Source organism: Leucoraja erinacea, chromosome 5, assembly GCF_028641065.1.
Source record: "Leucoraja erinacea ecotype New England chromosome 5, Leri_hhj_1, whole genome shotgun sequence".
Lineage (NCBI taxonomy): Eukaryota > Metazoa > Chordata > Chondrichthyes > Rajiformes > Rajidae > Leucoraja > Leucoraja erinaceus.
In genome coordinates this window covers 2,140,701-2,162,160 of record NC_073381.1, presented here as the reverse complement: position 1 = coordinate 2,162,160, position 21,460 = coordinate 2,140,701, and the positions used below count along the sequence as shown (strand labels likewise).

General features: G+C 43.4%; 1 protein-coding gene across 1 annotated transcript in view; it reads right to left on the bottom strand.

Annotated features, from left to right (window-relative positions):
* The window catches only part of sec63 (SEC63 homolog, protein translocation regulator), a 106,523-nt gene that overhangs the window by 63,232 nt on the left and 21,831 nt on the right, over positions 1 to 21,460 (bottom strand). Inside the window, exon 2 of the mRNA XM_055634979.1 lies at positions 12,732 to 12,831. Within this exon, the coding sequence (XP_055490954.1) occupies positions 12,732 to 12,831 (100 nt within the window). The remainder of the gene's footprint in view (positions 1 to 12,731; positions 12,832 to 21,460) is intronic.

Below are 21,460 nucleotides of genomic sequence, written 5' to 3'. Positions count from 1 at the left end.
TATTTTCTAGCATCTGCAGTTCCTTCTTGAACATCTGCAGTTCTTTAATACGCAATCAATGTGAATATACATTTTTTATATTACAGCTTGATTTTGTCAGAGCCCATTGGATTTTCTGCATTCAGGGCACTCACCAGCTAAAGTACAGAGAATAAATCAAATTTTACTATGCGCATATGCCACCACAGATTAAGATCATCTTTCACTTGTTTATCCAGAGGGTGGTGAATCTGTGGAATTCACCAAGTCACCAGGTATTCAGACTGAAGTCTGAAGAAGGGTCTCGACCCAAATCGTCACCCATTCCTTCTCTCCAGAGAGGCTGCCTGTCCCGCTGGGTTACACCAGCATTTTGTGTCTACTTTGGCAAATATTTGATTAATAAGAGTGTCAAGGATTATGGGCAAAGGCAGGAGAATGGGGTTTAGAAGAAAAGATGGATCAGGCATGATTGAATGGTGGAGTAGACTTGATGGGCTAAAAGGCCTAATTCTGCTCCTATGATTTATGAATTTATGAACATATTTGGCTGAAAATACTTGCCAGCAATCTATTCTCAGTTTGTTATCACACTCTGAATGGGTTGTTAACCATGGACTCTTCATCAACGGGATGGCTGATTATCTGACACACTGTTTGAAATAGTACAAAGTGTGGAAGTGCTAATAAGCTTTGCTCTGACCTATTTGTCATGCAATTTTCAAAAAGTTGGCACCCACTGCTATTGGTGTTGATCTTGCCAATTACATAATCCTATACAGTCATAATCACAGTTGTACCTCATAGAAACGAACTCTTTGCCACCGCATCTATGCCAACCTTCATAACTGTCAATTCTAATCACAACCCTGCATTAATTCTGTATCTCTACTCATTCCAGGTAACTGTGTGTTGTAAAGGGCCTGTCCCACTTGCGCGATTTGTTTGGCAACTTGCCGGCACACGTCATAGTCGCAGCAGGTCGCTAAAAATGTTCAAAATGGTGAAAATCCAGCGGTGGCCAGAAAAAGGTACTTGTCGCGGGGTGGTGCCTGATTGGTCGTGAGTAGTCGCCCAAAGAGTCGTACCTTTTTCTGGTCGCCACTGGATTTTCAAAATTTTCAAAATTTTCGGCAACCTGCTGCGACTATGACGGGTGCCGGCAAACGCTGAAATAAAAAAATAATGAATTGCGTAGGTGGACAGGACCTTTTACTGTTCCTGCCTCCGCAACCTTCTCTGGCAGCTCTTTTCAGAAGGCAACAGGTGAATGGAAGAGAGTGTATTTAAGAGGGAACTGCAGATGCTGGAGAATCGAAGGTTACACAGAAAAGCTGGAGAAACTCAGCGGGTGCAGCAGCATCTATGGAGCGAAGGAAATAGGCAACGTTTCGGGCCGAAACCCTTCTTCAGACAGACGGAAGAGAGTGTATTGATTGGCTGTGTCACGGCCTGGTTCAACAACTCAAACACACAGGAACGAAGATTACAAAATATAGTGGACATTGCCCAGTCCGTCACAGGCACAGACCTCCCCCTCCATTGAAGGGATCTACTGTATATGAGGCACTGCCTCAAAAGTATAGCCTGCTTCAACAACCGGGTCTCGAAATTAGCGGTTGCCCGGATGCCAATGGCACCCAAAATGCCGCCGGGCAACCTAAACGCCGAGTCATTTTGCCCGGCTTGGCACTGCAGATACTGGTTTATACCAAAGATGGACACAAAAAACTAGTAACTCAGCGGGTCAGGCAGCATCTCTAGAGAAAAGGAACGTGACGTTTCGTGTCGGCGGCGACGACGGCTGTAGTGCAGGGCAAAGATACTAGGTGCGGGGTGACGGAGAGTCGGAGCGAAAGACCCTCGGGCCCCGCACAGTGGCAGCGACTCCACCTCCTCCTCCTGCACCCTGCCGCTGCTTGCCACTCCGCCAACGGCGATAACCGCTTTCAAAACAAACCCTCCCGTATGCCGAGAGATTGGGGGGAGGAAGGAAGGGGGGGGGCCCTTCCACCATTTGAAGCACCTTCGCTCGGCCCCGCACCTTCCTGTTGGCTGGCGGAGGAGGGGAGGCGATGGCAACTGCCTCCCCCTATGGCGGTGGATAGGGACGGCCAAGGCAGCGGTGCGATTCTCCTGCCACTCTCCATCCATCCTACACTGGTCCCCCAATTCATCCTGTACTGACCCTCCTTCCCATCCATCCTGCAATGCCCCCCCCCCCCCCCCATTCATCCTGCACTGATCCCCCATCCATCCTGTAGTGATCCCCCCTCCATCCTGCAGTGATCCCCCCGCCCATCCATCCTGTAGTGATCCCCCATTCATCCTGTACTGATCCCCCTATTAATCCTGAACTGTCCCTCCCATTCATCCTGCACTGATCCCCTCCATCCATCCTGCACTGATCCCCCATCCATCCTGTAGTGATCATTCAAGAAGAATGGAGGGGGGGGGGGAAGTCAGTCTGAAGAAGGGTCTCGACCCAAAACGTTGCCTCTTTCTTTCGCTCCATAGATGCTGCCTCAACTGCTGAGTTTCTCCAGCATTCATGTCTACCCCCATTCATCCTGTACTGACCCCCCCATCCATCCTGTACTGATCCCCCCCCCCCCCGTCAATCCCGTACTGATCTCCCTATTCAACCCCACTGACATCCCCCGCGCTCTCCCCTAACAATTTTACTTACTCCAATCAACACGCACAAATCCCCCCCGTCCATCCATACTGATCTCCCTATTCCATCCCCCCCCACTGACATCCCCCGCGCTCCCCCTGATTTTACTTACTCCAATCACACGCACAAATTCCCCTGCCATCTATCCATCCCGCACTGATTCACACACCCCGCCCCCCCGACCCTATTGTACTGGAAATGTCTTCAGAGCGAACATTGACTATGTTTGATGACGGGATGCAATCAAATGTGTTTTAATTCTCAATTATTTGTTTTAAATCATAAAGATGGATAATTAAATTTTGCACACGTGAAACATTCAAACCGCAGTGTTCGATTGTCACTGCTCCCTTTGACACGTTATGACAGAATTAATTTTAACGCCAAATCAATGTTCTTAATATGAATTATCAGTACTGTAGTTATTTAATGAGCAGCATTCACAAATATACGTTGGATTTATCCAGGATTTACTTCTAGTCGGTCATATACATCACAAATTTGGTCAGGAGATATGTCATTTGAAATTTTAACATTAATTCTGAAGTGGGAATGACGGAAACGGTATTTATCAATATTTTTTTATTAAATCTGGTGCGTACAAACTGGGTATCTTCATTGCTGTTCACAACACATACATCTAATCTGAATGTCTGGTAATGTGCGTCTTGACACCTTTACCAAAAGAAAATTTGCTGCAGTTATGTCCTTTGGCCATCTCTTGTCAGTTAGTGTAACGTTTAACCTGTCAGATGGGTATAGTCGGTTTTAACAGTTATTATCATAAAATGCCTTTAGTCCTTGCAACCTCTATATTTAGTTGTTGATAAATTATGCGGAAAGCGAAAGCGTTTCTGTACCAATAGCAAATACCATGTCATGATAATTTTCGGTCCTTCACAGAAAACATGCTTGCATCAATCTGTAGTGTGCATGGTTAAGCATATATGTTATCAAGGTCCAGGATTTATTGATGCAGATTGACCATACGCTAAATAATCCAACCACATTTTTGTTTGGAAGTGGAAAGAAATAATAGAAATTGCATTCATTGCAATGTGTAAAAAGAGTTGAGACTGCATTATAATTTAGCTGCATGTCATGGTGGTATATATCATGTCTTGATTGGTGAATATGTTTAGGTTGTGACTTTACTTGAAGCAGAAATAATACGTGAATGCTTCATTGAGCATAATTGTGACTGGTAACTACGCACTTCATCCAAGCACATTATCGCACGCTGCATGCAAGCTGTCTTAAATGACCACCTAAACTGTCATTTGGCAACCTAAAAAGCTGCCTAGGTTGCCCGACTGGCAACAGGGGAAAAAATGAGAGCCCTGGTCTAATTTTACTCCTGCCATCGGGAGTCTGTTTGTTTACAGGCCTGTTATGCTGCTGCAAGTAAGAATCTCTTTGTTCTGTTTTCGGTACATATGACAAGTAAGCACTCGACTCTCGAGACTCCTGATACTTCTTGACAGGCCTTTGCGTGAAAAAATTTACACCACAGATCCCTTTAAACCACCTGCCCCTCAAAAACATACGCACACTAGTTTTAGACATCCCTGCCATGGGAAACAAGCTATCTACCCAAAACATGCCTCTCATAATTTCACATTCCTCTACATCACCTCTCGGCTTTGTCTGCTCCAGGGAGAACATGAACTCGCCTACTCCATGTGTGGCCTAACATACATTTTGCACAATGATGTAACATGATGTTCTAACAGGTTATACTCTATCAAATTCAATTATTCAATAAATAAAAATCCTAATACACTGCCAAAGTCCCTAGTGGAACAAAGGCAGTCGATAACAAATATAAAAGACAATGTTGATAATGCCACAAAACCTCATGCTTAAAATGTTTCGATACCTCAGGCTATGGCAGAAATGTCCATCTGCTAGTGATTATTGGTGTGGCAGGCTAGCTCAGGACATTAAAATGCATCTACGTACAGTAACACTAGACAGCCAGATAACGATGGCAGACTATATTCGCAGGGCACTCGTGAATATCTGATTTTTACAACATTTCATAATAATAATAATAATATTATCATTGTTGTGTTATTCCGCATATTAAATTTAGTTTCATAAACTGGCAAAATAGAAATGCGCCTCCCAATCCCTGCGGCACGAGGCTACTGATGCTTGTAACTACATGGTGTAGGGTTTTGTTTCATGTTATCGGACCAGAATTAGGCCATTCGGCCCATCAAGTCTATTCCGCCATTTAATCTTGGCTGATATATCTATCCCGCTCAACCCCACTCTCCTGCCTTCTCCCCATGACCCCAGACACCCGTACTAATCAAGAATAGGTTCATCGCCACCTTAAAAATATCCGTCGGCTTGGCATCCACTGCCTTCTGTGGCAATAAATTCCACAGATTCACCACCCTCTAACTATAGAAATTCCTCCTCATCTTTCAAAACAAAGTCCTTTTATTCTGAGACTATGACCTCTGGTCCTAGACGCTCCCACCAGTGGAAGAATCTTACCCGGGCCTTTCACTGTTCGGTGTTTTAATGAGGTCCTCCCTCATCCTTCTAAACTCCAGCGTGCACAGGCCCAGTGCCGTCAAAAGCTCACCATATGTTAACCCAATCTTTCCTGGGATCATTCTCGCAAACCTCCTCTGGACCCTCTCCAATATCAGCACATCCTTCCTCAGATGTGGGTCCAAAACCGCTCACAATACTCCAAATGCAGTCTGACCAGTGCCTTATAAATCCACAGTATTACATCTTTTTTTTATATTCTAGTCCTCTCAAAATAAATCCTAGTAGTGTATTTGCCTTCCTTACTACTGATTCGATTTTCAAATGAACTTTTTGGGAATGCTGTTTCAGCACTCCCAGCCCCTATTGTCGCATGTCATAGGTCATAAGTGATAGGAGCAGAATTAGGTAATTTGGCCTATCACATCTGCTCCGTCCCTCAATCATGGTTGATCTCTCTCCCTCCTGACCCCATTCTCCTGCCTTCTCCCCATAACCTCTGACACCTGTACCAATCAAGAATCTATCAATCGCAGCCTTAAATATATCCATTGACGCCCGCCACAGTCTTTTGTGTCAATGAATTCCAGAGATTCACCACCCTCCGACTAAAAATAAAATGTCTTATAAGTCATAGAAACATAGAAAATAGGTGCAGGAGTTGGCCATTCAGCACCACCATTCAATATGATCATGGCCGATCATCCAAAATCAGTACCCTGTTCCTGCATTTTCCCGATATCCCTCGATTCCTCTAGCCCTAAGAGTTAAATCTAACTCTTGAAAACATCCAGTGAATTGGCCTCCACTGCCTTCTGTCACCTTGGCTCCCAAATTCCCCTTGCTGAAGTCAATGATTAGTTCCTTGGTTTGCTGGTTGTTGTTGCAGCACCCACTCAACCATGCGTTCTGTCTCTCCCATACATTGACTCATCACCACCTGCAATTTGGCTCATAACAATGGCCTCGTCAGCGAATTTCTTGATGGCTTTGGAGCTTTGCTCAGCCACACTGTCAATAGTGTAAAGAAGGTAGAGCAGAGGACTAAGTGCACACACAACCTTGAGATGCCCCTGTGTTGACGGTCAGTGCGGGGATGATGTTAGTGATCCAGTGATCGAGGTCTGCTGATGAGGAAATCCGGGTTCCAGTTACAAAGAGAGATGACGCACCAAGACCTGGGTGTGCTTGTACCTCAGTCACTGAAAGTAAACATGCGGTACAACAGGCTCTGCAGGAAGCTAACGACATGTTGGCCTTCATAGCGAGTGGATTTGAGTGTAGGAGCAAGGAGGCCCTACTGCAGTTGTACAGTGCCCTGGTGCGACCACACCTGGACTATTGTGTGCAGTTTTGATCTCCTAATTTGAGGAAGTACATAAGGAAGGAAGTGCAGCGTAGGTTCACCAGGTTAGTTTTCGGGATGGTGGGACTGACACATGATGAAAGAATGGGTCGACTGGGCTTGTATTCACTGGAATTTAGAAGGATGAGAGGATATCTTATAGAAACATATAAAATTCTTAAAGGATTGGACAGGCTAGATGCAGGAAAACACTGTTATGGGGCAGCATGGTAGAGTTGCTGCCTTGCAGCATCAGAAACCCAGGTTCAATCCTGGCTTGTCTATATGGAGTTTGTACCTTCTCCCCATGAACGCGTGGGTTTTCTCCAAGAACTTTGGTTTGCTCCTACAAGCCAAAGACGTCCAGGTCTGTAGGTAAATGTATTTAAGAAGGAACTGCAGATGCTGGAAAATCGAAGGTACACAAAAATGCTGGAGAAACTCAGCAGGTGCAGCAGCATCTATGGAGCGAAGGAGATAGGCAACGTTTCGTGCCGAAACGTTGCCTATCTCCTTCGCTCCATTGATGCTGCTGCACCCGCTGAGTTTCTCCAGCATTTTGGTCTACCTGTAGGTTAATGTAAAATGGTATATGTAAAAATGCGTGGTATATATGTGAAAAATTGTTCCTAGTATAAGATAGTGTTAATGTGCAGGGATCGCTGGGCAGTGCGGACACGGTGAGCCGAAGGCCCTGTTTCCGCGCTGTATCTCTAAACTATATAAAAAGTTAAAAAGTAGGGAGATGACAGCTGAAGCAAGAAAATGCATAGAAATTGGAACAGTGCCAAAGAATGGTGCTGAGCTGCCGAAAGTGGGGAGGGAAGACCAAATGAATGTCTGTGCAAGAGAAGTCAGCGAAGAACCTTTGAATCTTTTATGTGACCATCTTTTGTAGAGTGATGATTCAGTTCATCTTTCATGCAAATTACATCTTCAATTCAAAAGCAAACTGAACTATAAAGCCCCAATGACAATGACAGATCATTTAAGTACCTGCTCAAAGTCTAATATTATATTTGATATTACATTTTCTTAGCTAATTAATTTCTGAAATATTTATTTGAAACATCACTCAAGGTGCCATGCTTCATGTAACTACTTCAAAGCAAACTACGCAAGATTAACTTCATTTTTATCAGGACCACACTAGATATAAAGCAATTTTAAAAATGTGGCTATCAACTTCACATTTTTGAAACGCATGTTATTCTTGTTTATGCAAAAACCTACGCAAGTATCTTTCAGAATGAAGAGAAATATCCAAGATAATATATTTAGGAGTAGGCGCACAAATAGTCTAACTCCCTTACTCTCTTGCCCAGAAGAGGGACCCGGCAGGGGGGGGGGTGGGGGAGCACGGAGAACAAAGAGGGACCACTTTTGCAACATTGTCTGTGCCAGAACCGTGGCAACTCTGTGTCTTGTATGCAAAAACAAAGAATTTCTCTGTGTTTGGGTACATGTGACAGTAAGGTATCATTGAATTGAGTAATGTTTAAGAAGAAACTGCAGATGCTGGAAAAATCAAAGGTAGATAAAAAATGCTGGAGAAACTCAGCAGGTGAGGCAGCATCTATGGAGCGAAGGAATAGGTGACGTTTCGGGTCACCCATTCCTTCGCTCCATAGATGCTGCCTCGCCCACTGAGTTTCTCCAGCATTTTTATCTACCATTGAATTGCCTAAAAATCCATCAGGCGAGAATGAAATGCTCGGAGAAGGAGAAAGAGGTGCAGTGCACAAGCCTTGATCCTGGTGGGACGCAGGAGGAACCCGGCCAGGACTCACCCCACAGAGCCCAGTCCCTCCACGCACTAGAGTCTCCCAACCCCTGCAGAGCAGTTATTCAAATAGAAACATAGAAATTAGGTGCAGGAGTAGGCCATTCGGCCCTTCGAGCCTGCACCGCCATTCAATATGATCATGGCTGATCAACCAACTCAGTATCCCGTACCTGCCTTCTCTCCATTACCCCCTGATCCCCTTAGCCACAAGGGCCACATCTAACTACCTCTTAAATATAGCCAATGAACTGGACTCAACCACCCTCTGTGGCAGAGAGTTCCAGAGATTCACCACTCTCTGTGTGAAAACGGTTGATCCGTGGGCGGTTGCTGCTGGGACTCGTCGGGGCTTGATCAACCCCGACTGGGTCGCCTGGGCGAGGGCGTCTGATGTTGTGAGACCCGAAACACCCGATGACTCCAGGTCACATCACTGAGAATGGTCCCAGCGCATCTAGAAGTATATTTTAACACATTTTTCACAGTAAAGTAGGTTTGTAGAGAATGTTACAGTTACTTTGCTGGACTAGTAACTCAGTTCAAATTTTAAAATCACACAGAGTGAATTTAAATTCAGAAATATTCTTGTTAGAGTCAGAGTCATACAGCGTGGAAACAGACTCTTCCGCCCAACTTGCCAACATGTCTCAGCTACACTAGTCCCACCTGCCCATGTTTGGCCCATATCCCTCCAAACATGTTCTACCTGTGTATCTTTCTAACTGTTTCTTAAACATTGTGATAGTCTTGGTTTAGTTTATTGTCACATGCATCGAGACACCGTCAATGCAAACTGAGATATGTGTACCACTTTACTTCCTGAAGTTGATCACTATCTTTGTTTTGCTAACATTGCGAGAGAGGTTGATGTCTCTACACCAGGACACAAGGTTTTCAATCTTCTTCCTGCGTTCTGTCTCAACATTATTTGATATGTCCCACAATGGTGGTGGCGTTAGCGAATTTTTTCGATTGAATTAGATTTGTACACAGCTGCACAGTGGTGGGTGTACATGGAGTAAAGAAGGGGGTTGAGAACACACCCTTGTGGAGCACCAGTGTTGAGGATTATCGTAGAGGATGATTTGTCCCCGATCCTCACTGACTGGGGTCTGTTGGTCAGGAAGTCGAAGATCCAGTTACAGAGATGAGTGCTGGCACCAAGTCCTGCAAGTTTGGTAATAAGCTTGGTGGATGTCAAGGCCACTTCCTCTGGCAGCTCGTTCCACACACCCACCATCCTTTGAGTGAAAAGTTACCCCTCAGATTTCTCCTTCACCGTAAACCTATGTCCTCTAGTCCTCAATTCACCTACTCTGGTGCATCTACCTGATCTATTCCTCCCATGATTTTATACACCTTTATAAGATCACCCTTCATCGATCCTCCTCAAATTCCTGAAGGTAATGGTGAATTTTAGCATCCATATCTACATTGGCTGAGAGGTGGGCCTCCTGATAAGGAGAAAGGTGCATGATTTTTAGAGAATTGCCATATATCTTTAGTGTCAGAGGTGTTATATGACAGAGTCTGATTAGTAAATAGTTTGCAGGTGTTGAGTGCAGAATGTAAGTTTTGTTTCATTTTTTGTTTAGAGTTACAGGGTGTCAGAGATACAGCCTGGACACAGGCCCTCTGGCCCACCGAGTCCACACTGACCAATTAGTTCTATGCTATCCCACTTTCTCATCCACTGCCCACACACGAGGGTCAATTTTACAGAGGGTCAACTTTACTTGCAAACCTGCACGTCTTTGGGATGTGGGAGGAAACCAGAGCATCTGGAGGAAACCCACATGGTCACAGTGAGAATGTGCAAACTCCACACAGACAGCACCCAAGGTCGCGATCGAACCCAGGTCTCTGACACTGTGAGACAGCAGCACTACCAGTTGCGCCACTGTGTCGACTTGACGGCGACTTGCAGCTTAGCTTCCGATTGCTCCCGCTGTCTTTTGCATACCGAGGTCAGAGTGATCTTGGTTCTGAATGGAGGCATTATTGGTTTCACAGGTTCCAACTGGTCCAATAGATTAGTAACACTCCATTAAACATCATTACCCACATATTAAGAGAAGAATCTTCCCAGAGGTCACAGCTGCCCTAATCATCTCCAATAAAGGAGACAAATCTGACGAGTGATCCGTATCCTGCCCCGTCCCACTTGGGACACCTCAACGGAAACCTCTGGGGACTTTGCGCCCCACCCAAGGTTTCCGTGCAGTTCCCGGAGGTTTTTGTCAGTCTCCCTACCTGATTCCACTACCTGCAACCTCCGACAACCACCAGCAACAACCGGGAACCGCATGGAAACCTTGGGTGGGGCGCAAAGTCTCCAGAGGTTTCCGTTCAGGTTTCCTAAGTGGGACAGAGGCATTATTATCTGCCTCAAGGTAAGTCATAACCAGGGTTCTCCTCAACCAATGGTAATGAGCGGATCTACAAGTCAGTGTAGATTCATTCCACCTTACATTGCATCTGTATTCACCAAGAGAGAAGATGGTGAGATCAAGTTGGGCTATCCTAATACTTTAGGGCAGTTAGAGATCAACAACGTGGTGGTATTGGGTTTCGTGAAAAGCATTAAGGTGCTTAAATCTGTAGGCCATGAATAATATATCCCAGGTTATTGAGAGAAGCAAAAGAAAAGATTGTTGGAATCTTGACAAAGATCCTTGTATTTTCTCTCCCTACAGTTGTGTTCCGCAGGGATCTGTGCTGGGACCTCTACTGCTTATGGTTTGTATAAATGACTTGCTTGTAAATGTAAGTAGACAAAAATGCTGGAGAAACTCAGCAGGTGAGGCAGCATCTATGGAGAGAAGGAATGGGCGATGTTTCGGGTCACGACCTTTCTTCAGACCTTTACCGGGTCTGGGTTAGGGTGAGGTCGTAGAGTTGGAGGGAAGGAGGAATCGCGGGGGGGGGGGGGGTCAGTGAGAGAGGAGGTTGCTAAACTGTCTTCGGAAAGAGGAGAACTTCTTCAAAGTAGACGTACCTTGAGGAGATTTTGCAGTGGAGTAGACAAAATGTTAAAGAAAGTACTACAGATGCTGTCAAGAGAGAGTTAGATAGAGCTCTTAATGATAACGGAGTCAGGGGATATGGGGAGATGGCAGGAACGGGGTACTGATTGGGGATGATCAGCCATGATCACATTGAATGGCGGTGCTGGCTCGAAGGGCCGAATGGCCTACTCCTGCACCTATTGTTTATTCTCACAGTCAATGACACTTGTTTCCCTCCCCCAGCGAATCCACCCGCTGCTATTAGTATGTTGCGCTGTTCACAACTCAGATATTTGTAAGCTGGAGAGGCCCTGGACTGAATCATGATCTAAAAAGACTAGCATATGTTCTCTGTTATGTGAATGTGAGAATCAAATGACATATGGCTCGAGGGACATAATAAAATTACAACATTAATCTCAAGTCTGAGAGGTTTTCATCATTGGCTTGCAAATGTTGCTTCCTTGAACATTTACCTTCACCACTTCCCAGACCTTTCTCCTTTTCCCTTTCTTCTTTCAGACATCTATACATTTATTAAATTTCATTTAATAAAGAAAGAATTTTGCTTTGACTGTCTTGCATTGTAACTGTATTGCTGTAATTGGGACATAACACCAGTTATTCCAATTATATACTTTACAGGTTTTAATGCATGGCATTGTTTCAATTAGTAACAGCAGAATGTAATATAATAGGTAATAGACAATAGGTGCAGGAGGAGGCCATTCAGCCCTTCGAGCCAGCACCGCCATTCAATGTGATCATGGCTGATCATCCCAAATTAGTACCCCATTCCTGCCTTCTCCCCATATCCCCCGACTCCGCTATCTTTAAGAGCCCTATCTAGCTTTCTCTTGAAAGTATCCAGCGAACCGGCCTCCACCCTTGGGCAGAGAATTCCACAGACTGACAACACTCTGTGAGAAAAATGTTTCCTCATCTCCGTTCTAAATGGCTTACCCCTTATTCTTAAACTGTGGCCCCTGGTTCTGGATTCCCCCAACATCGGGAACATAAGTTGGTTCACTGTGCTTATCAAATGCTCGCAATTTAAATTTTATCTTTTAGCTGTATGTAGTGACAGCACTCATACTAGTCAGAGTAGAAGTGATTAGTATTACTTATATTATTAGGTGATTCGCCCGTCAAACAAGGTAACCTCATTGCTATTACGTGGCTCAAATTGATTTGACCATACAATTGGTTTGTAGGCAATTTTACGGTGATCTTTTTCTGCAGGTTGAGGATTCAATTTTGTAAATTGATCGCTGCTGAGAAAACAACTTTGCTTGCTGCACAATGAACCTTGGGTCAATAGACACAATTTCAAGAGTTCAAGTTTGAATAATTCATAGAGAAGATTGCTACATTTCCCCTCGCCCCCCCCCCCTCCAACCCCATTAAGAATTGAAAAGAAATACTCACTTTAATGTGGAAATCGAATTGTGACTTGATTTTCCTGAACGTAACTGGTACCATAAGCATCTTCTATGTACTTTTCCTAACGTTTTTATCCTGCGTTCCTCTGTTTAAAAGTAAGTTGAAAGATTCAGTTAACCATACACATAAGAAACAATTGTTCTCTCATCAGCTCCCAATTATTCAAATAGTATTGTCAATAGACAAATACTCTCAAAGTATTTAGCTTGTCATTCAGCTTGAAATCTGCAGCATTTTTTCTTGGATATTATTTAGTATGGAAAAAATATCTATTTTACTCAATACCTTGACCAGATTTTCAGTGAAAGTTATAGGGTCCATCTACATTGTTCACTATTTTCTCATCTTGGACTGGAGGTTTCTACATCTTTCACATGCAAAAACATGGGCAGCGGTAGAGTTACTGCTGTATAGCGCTTACAGTGCCAAGGACGAGGGTTCAATCCTGGCTACAGGTGCTTGTCAGTATGGAGTTTGTATGTTCTCCCTTGACCTGTGTGGGTCAGGCAGCATCTCTGGAAACATGGATAGGTGATGTGACAGGTCAGGAAGCTCCTTGAAACCTGGGTATTAATACTCTAAAGTTAATTTCCACGCTGTTAATTCTTGTGTATCAGGACCTTGTTCCTGCTTTTTCCCCATATCCCTTGATTCCCAGAGCTAAGAGCTAAATCTAACTCTCTCTTGAAAACATCCAGTGAATTGGCCTCCACTGTGGTAGAGAATTCCACAGATTCACAACTCTCTGGGTGAAAAAGATTTTCCTCATCTCAGTCCTAAATGACCTACCCCTTATTCTTAAACTGTGACCCCTGGTTCTGGACTTCCCCCAACATCGGAAACATTTTTCCTGCATCTACCCTGCCCAAACTAAGAATTTTATATATTTCTATAAGATCCCTTCTTATCCTAAATTCCAGTGAATACAAGCCCAGTCGACCCATTCTTTCATCATACATCAGTCCCGCCATCCCGGAAATTAACCTGGTGAACCTACGCTGCAGTCCCTCAATAGCTCCCTCAATAGCAAAAATGTCCTTCCTCAATTTAGTAGACCAAAATTGTACACAATATTCCAGATGCGGTCTCACCAGGTACATGTCTGAAGAAGGGTTTCATCCCGAAACGTTGCCCATTCCCTTCCCTCCATAGATGCTGCTGCACCCGCTGAGTTTCTCCAGCACTTTTGTCTATCCTGTACATGTCCCCAAGTACCCAAGAAAAGCTTTTGTTGTGTGCTAATCAATCAGCAGAAATACTATACATGATTACAATCAAGCCATTCACAGTGTATAATAAAGAGAATGACTTTCTTTTTCATAGCCTCAGGTTATGCAAATCCTTACAACATTGACAATTGTTCAAAAGTATAGAAATGACTGGGAATGGTTTTTGAATAGCAATGGTTTCAATGGTTCTTTGTCACATGAGTAGACGTACAACTAAATTATTTTTTGCATACAGTAGTAAAGTATTGCCATACGCAAGCACAATCTCAGATTAGGACAAAGAGTATTGAAATAGTCCATTCAGACTTTCAAAGTCCAGTCTGGTCCACATACTCGGTCTTCTGGAATGAGCAATGAGATGAGGCACAGTTTTTTTTCCCCAAAGACAATTCTTTGTCTTTCCTATGGATGGTGGAAGTTTTTTTTTTTAAATGTACACCTGAGTGTGCAGATGAGATGTGTAGCATCAGGGGGGAGAGAGCACCCTTGCTGTTCCCGGTGTCTCTATATTGCTCAACCAGGGACTAACTCTACTGAACGTTTTTCCTTCCATTATTTATTATGTAAAGGTATATGTGTGTTATGATTGTGTTTATAGTTTTTTTTAATTTTTTTTAAAATTTTTTATTTTATTAGAAGTACAATCATATGGCACCAAAGTGCCTAATATATATTTTCATAACACATTTTATGTACAACTTTTTTTGTTTGTCTTTTTGCACAAATGTCCGCAAGCATTGCCACTTTCATTTCACTGCACATCTCGTATGTGTATGTGACAAATAAACTTGACTTGACTTGAACTGCAAAGTCTCATCAAATATGCCTACTTTGAAGTTCACCTAGAAATGTTTCCTCACAAAACGTTGTGTATCCATTCACTCCCTAGATGCTGTCTGACCCACTGAGTACTCCAGCACTTTGTATTCTACATAAGGTTTCAGAATCCGCAGTTCCTTGTGAAACTAGCAGTTTGAAACATCATGAAATTCCGAAGCAAACTCCCATAGCAAAACCTATATAGTTGAAAGTTGGAATGGTAATGGTTTATCTCCCAAAGAAAAAGCAAGTATTTAAAGTTTTCTAGGTGAATTAATTTTGGCTGTTTTTCCTTTAGTGTTATAAACAGGTAAAAATAAAAGGTGTTATGGCCAATTTGGGAAAGTATATCCATTCAACTTTGCACCTTTTCTGATAAAATATTTATAAAGACTTGAGGAAAATTAATCTACCATTTCCGTATACCATCAGGTGATTAATTCTCTTTGTCAATAGTTTTATCTCAAATCAGGAATTTGTACCTACCTAATTTGTATTCAACTTGAAAACTGATCAGCATGCAAGATGTCTGTAGGTCAGCCATTTCAAACCACCAATAATCCTTCGCTAATAATTGTCCCTGTTAGAACAACTCAGTTTTCTTCAGTTATTTAATTTTTAAAAATTGGTGTAGCATGCAACTGGAAATTAATCCAACACAACTTAATCAGGGGCAGCACTGTGGCGCAATTGGTACATCTGCTGTCTCACAGAGCCATAGAAACATAGAAAATAGGTGCAGGAGGAGGCCACTCGGCCCTTTGAGCCAGCACTGCCATTCATTGTGATCATGGCTGATCGTCCCCTATCAATAACCCGTCTGCCTTCTCCCCATATCCCTTGACCACTAGCCCCTAGAATTAGATAAACTCTCTCTTAAATCCATCCAGTGACTTGGCCTCCACTGGCCTCTGTGGCAGGGAATTCCATAAATTCACAACTCTCTGGGTGAAGAAGTTTTTTCTCACCTCAGTCTTAAATTGCCACCTCTTTATTCTAAGACTGTGGCCCCTGGTTGTATTGTTGTATTGTACTCTATTCAAAATTATTGTCATTGTCTCAATTAGAGACAACAAAATGAATTTCCCTTTACAGTCAGTATCATAAAAATAAATAAATAATAAAACATATTAAGAATAAAATAGAATTTAAAAATGTTCTGGACTCGCCCAACATTGGGAACATTTTTCCTGCATCTAGCCTGTCCAGTCCTTTATAATTTTATATGTTTCTATAAGATTCTCCCTCATCCTTAGACCCGGGTTCGATCCTGACCTTGGGTACTGTCTGTGTGGAGTTTGCACGTTCTACCTGTGACCACATGGGTCTCCTCCTGTTGCTCCATTTTCTTCCCACATCCCAATGATGTGTGGGTTCGTAGGCTGATTGGCTTCTGTAAAATTGCCCCTCGTGTGCAGGGAGTGGATGCAAAAGTGAGATAACATAGAACATATGAATGGGTGATCGATTATCAGTGTGGACGTGATGGGCTGAAGGGTCTGTTTCCATGCTGGATCTCTAAATTAAACACTCAAAATAGACTTTTGCCATTTATGACCAATCACTACATCACTATTGCAATTCTTTCCGATTCCAGACTGAAATACAAATGGTTTAGAAACATAGGAACATAGAAAATTAGGTGCAGGAGTAGGCCATTCGGCCCTTCGAGCCTGCACCGCCATTCAATATGACCATGGCTGATCATCCAACTCAGTATCCCGTACCTGCCTTCTCTCCATACCCTCTGATCCCCTTAGCCACAAGGGCCACATCTAACTCCCTCTTAAATATAGCCAATGAACTGGCCTCGACTACCCTCTGTGGCAGAGAGTTCCAGAGATTCACCACTCTCTGTGTGAAAAAAGTTCTTCTCATCTCGGTTTTAAAGGATTTCCCCCTTATCCTTAAGCTGTGACCCCTTGTCCTGGACTTCCCCAACATCGGGAGCAAACTTCCTGCATCTAGCCTGTCCTTAAGATAACCCCTTAAGAATTTTGTAAGTTTCTATAAGATCCCCTCTCAATCTCCTAAATTCTAGAGAGTATAAACCAAGTCTATCCAGTCTTTCTTCATAAGACAGTCCGAACATCCCAGGAATCAGTCTGGTGAACCTTCTGTGCATTCCCTCTATGGCAATAATGTCCTTCCTCAGATTTGGAGACCAAAACTGTACGCAATACTCCAGGTGTGGTCTCACCAAGACCCTGTACAACTGCAGTAGAACCTCCCTGCTCCTATACTCAAATCCTTTTGCTATGAAAGCTAACATACCATTCGCTTTTTTTCATGGTATAACTTTCCTAAAACTGTATAACTTGGACTGTAGCTGTTCCACAAGATAACATCAAATCATCCTGTCAATGGGAACTAAGGATAAATAGGACAAGACACAAAGTGCTGGAGCAACACACAGGGTGAGGCAGCATCGCTGGTAAACACAGATAGTTCACGTTTCGGGTTGGGACTAGCATCTGCAGTTTCTTGGTTCTAAGGATAAACTTTCTAGACTTTCTAATAACAGTTATATCCAAAGAATGAATGATTTCCCAAAGAAAGAATGAAAGACTGAAGCCTTTGCGCAAACATTATGATATATCTCTAAAATGCTCTATAGGTGGCATCGCTCACTGAAAAACTAATCTTCAAAGTCAATTGTCTATTAGCATTGGACAACAAATAACCTAGATTGTATAACTAAGAACACTAAATTTTGTTATGCTTTAAAAGGATTCGCATATCCTGGAGAAATTCACAAAAATGACTACATTTAATTATGAAGCCTATCTGCAAACTGACTCCTAAATAGTAACTGGAAAGCTAATCTGGTATCTCTGCACTCTGGGTTTTCTATCAGTGCTTATTGTATTCCTCCCCGTTGGATTGCAACCTTGTCGTGGTCTTGGGATGCGCAGAGACCCAGTTCTGCGAGTTTGGTAACCAGCTTGGAGGGGATGATTGTGTTAAATGCCGAGCTGTAATCGATGAATAACAGCCTGACATATGAGTTTTTGCTGTCCAAGTGGTCCAGTGCGGAGTGGAGGGCCAGCGAGATCGCATCCACCGTTGATCTGTTGTGGCGGTAAGCGAACTGCAGTGGGTCCAGGTTTTTGTCGAGGTAGGAGTTGATTTGCTCCATGATCAACCTCTCAAAGTACTTCATCACCACCGGCGTTAGTGCCACTGGTCAATAGTCATTGAGGCACGTCACCTTACTCTTCTTGGGCACCGGTATAATTGATGCCCTTTTAAAGCAGGTGGGGACCTCAGACTTCAGAAGTGAGAGGTTGAAAATGTCCGTAAAACCTCCAGCCAGTTGGTCCGCACAGGTTTTTAGAACACGACCGGGTATACCATCAGGACCAGGTGCTTTTCGGGGGTTCACCCCTCTGAAGGATTTCCTGACGTCGGCCTCTGTGACTGAGACTGAAATGCCATCACAGCGAATGGGGGATCGGGATGGCACATCGGTATTCTCCCTATCAAAGCGTGCGTAAAACGCATTGAGCTCGTCAGAGAATGTGATGTTTCGCCGACATTCGAGCTGCCTCATAGTTTCGCCTTGTAGGAGGTGATTGCATTCAGGCCCCGCCACAGCTGCCGAACATCTGTCTCATCTTCCAGTTTGGAGAGAAGTCCCTTTTGGCCTTTTTGATGGCCTTACCAAGGTCGTATCTGGACTTCATGTAGGCCACTGTATCATTGGACGTGAATGCCCTGTGTCTGGACTTCAGAAGAGTGCGGATCTCAAAGTTCATCCAAGGTTTCTGATTGGGAAACACTCAGAAGGTTTTTGTAGGGTTGCAGTCCTCCACCCATTGCCCAGTCTACAGACTCCAAACAGTCCTGGAGTTGTTCGAGCGAAGGAAATAGGCAACGTTTCGGGCCAAAACCCTTCTTATGGGCTAGTGGGAAACGAGTATCTCAAATCATTACTATATTTGCTATATTTAAGAGGGAGTTAGATGTGGCCCTTGTGGCTAAGGGGATCAGGGGGTATGGAGAGAAGGCAGGTACGGGATACTGAGTTGGATGATCAGCCATGACCATATTGAATGGCGGTGCAGGCTCGAAGGGCCGAATGGCCTACTCCTGCACCTAATTTCTATGTTTCTATTACATTACAGCCTTCAACTGCAATCTGGTAACAAAGTGCACACAATTAGTTTAGTTAACTAAACTAACTGAGCTAAAAAATGTTAAAAGAAAATTAAGTGCCCAAAGTTCAAACACTGAACATATCTGCACAAAAATAGTTTAATTTCCAAACTACAAAACATAGTGCATTTATCCACACAGATAGCGTGATTCCATCTCCAAACATATGGTGCTTGCAGATTTTCAACAGAACAACAAAAAAGGGTGCAGTCAGACTTCACATTTTCTTCGACCACTTTGCAATGCTTTGTATGAACAACAGGTCAGGTTATAAATGTCAATAAGGAAAACTGTTTGCTGATCAAGCACGTGAAGAATAGAAAATATTGTTAATAATTGACAAAGTTGCTCACTCTTCTGCATTGAATCCTGGATAATTTTAAAAGACGATATGTGAAGAGAGACGAGCTCAGAGACACAAAGGTTTCACCAGAGAACAAACCACACTTAGTTTCGTTTAATATTGTCACTTGTACCAAGATTTGTTACGTGTATCAAGATACAGTGAAAAGCTTTTGTTTGCATGATATCCAAAGGAAAGACGATATATGAATACAATCAAACCATCCACAGTTCAAGCTAAATGATAAAGGGTACAACATTTAGTACGAAGGTATAACATTGACTTTCGATAAAGTCTCATTAAAGGGGAGAGGGGAGAAGAGGGAATGACCGGGGCGGGACTGGTCCTTGATTATGCTGGCAGCCTTGCCGAGGCATTGCGATGTTTAAAAGGAGTAAATGACAAGCAAGCTTCCCATTATTACACGATAACAGCCGAAGACAATATTCATATAAATGACATTAGAACCACGTGAAGGATTACAATGTCATACTCTCATCTATACGTTACAGCTTGAAATACCCTGGTAACCCCCCCCCCCCCCCCCACCTAGAACCTATGTCCTTCAGTTCTCGATTCCCGCACTCTGGGAAAAAGACACTGTGCATTTTCCCCAATCTATTCCACTCATGATTTTATACACCTCTAAAAGGTCACTCCTCATCCTCCTGTGCTCCAAGGAATAGAGTCCCAGCCTGCTCAACCTCTCCCTATAGCTCAGGCTCTCGAGTCCTGGCAACGTGCTTGTAAATCTTCTCTAGCTTGACAAAATCTTTCCTACAAGGTGCCCAGAGCTGAACACAATACTCTAAATGTGGCCTCACCAACGTCTTATGCAACATGATCTCTCAACTTCAATACTCAATACCATGACTGAAGGTCAATATGCAAAAGCCTTTTGACCATCCTATCTACCTGTGAAACCACTTTCGAGTAATTTAATATTTCCCCCACTCATCTTAAAGCTATGCCTTCTAAGATTAAGCAAAAGAATAAGGGGAAGGTTCATGTTTAAAAAGTAAATGTGAATATTTAAAAATATTTGACTGAAAGAAAACATTGCAAATGCTAGAAACATGAAATAAAGCAGAACGCTAAATCTGTTCAGCAGATTAGGTGGCATTAGTAGAGTGAAAAAAACCAAATTATATGTTGGCAACAACTCACCAGAACTGGTGAAGTTTATCAGAGCCCTCCCCCGCTTGCCCCCGAAGACCGGGAATCGGAGAGGAGGGTGAAGGGAGTCGGGGAAGGAGCAAATATTTTACAAAAAGAATAATCCATATCGTCCACGCCCTCGAGGTCAGCTGCGGGAGGCACCTCCAGGGCACAAAGTTTGAAGATGGCCAAGCAAAATGAGGACTTTTACAGCCAGTTACAGCTAGGACTGTGAAAATGGTGCCAATACCTGCACCTTGGCAATTTCACTGCATCTTGGTACACGTGATAACCATGGACCCATAGTGATAGAAATTGGAATGGCTGCTTAACTGAAATGACTAAATTCTGTGCAAGTCTTGAGGGCTGTATTATGCGTAGACAAAAGATGAATGCTGTTCCATGAACTATGTAGGACTATGTTATATAGAATCTTACGGGATCTTATAGAAACTTACAAAATTCTTAAGGACTTGGACAGGCTAGATGCAGGAAGATTGTTCCCGATGTTGGGGAAGTCCAGAACAAGGGGGTCACAGTTCAAGGATAAAGGGGAAGTCTTTTAGGACCGAGATGAGAAAATCTTTTTTCACACAGAGAGTGGTGATTCTGTGGAATTCTCTGCCACAGAAAGTAGTTGAGCCCAGTTCATTGGCTATATTTAAGAGAGTTAGATGTGGCCCTTGTGGCTAAAGGGATCAGGGGGTATGGAGAGAAGGCAGGTACAAGATGCTGAGTTGGATGATCAGCCATGATCATTTGAGTGGCGGTGCAGGCTCGAAGAGCCGAATGACCTACTTCTGCACCTATTTTCTATGTTTCTATGTTGGGACAGTACACAAGGCCGCAGCCAGATAGGATCAAATGGGAAGGAGAATTAAAGTGAAAGCCAACTAGAAGCTCAAGATCATTCCTGAGATTTGTTATAAAACAGTCGCCTAAAAACAGTGATTGTGGTTTCTCCATTATAAAGACCACATTGAGAAACCAAATGCAATGTTAAATGC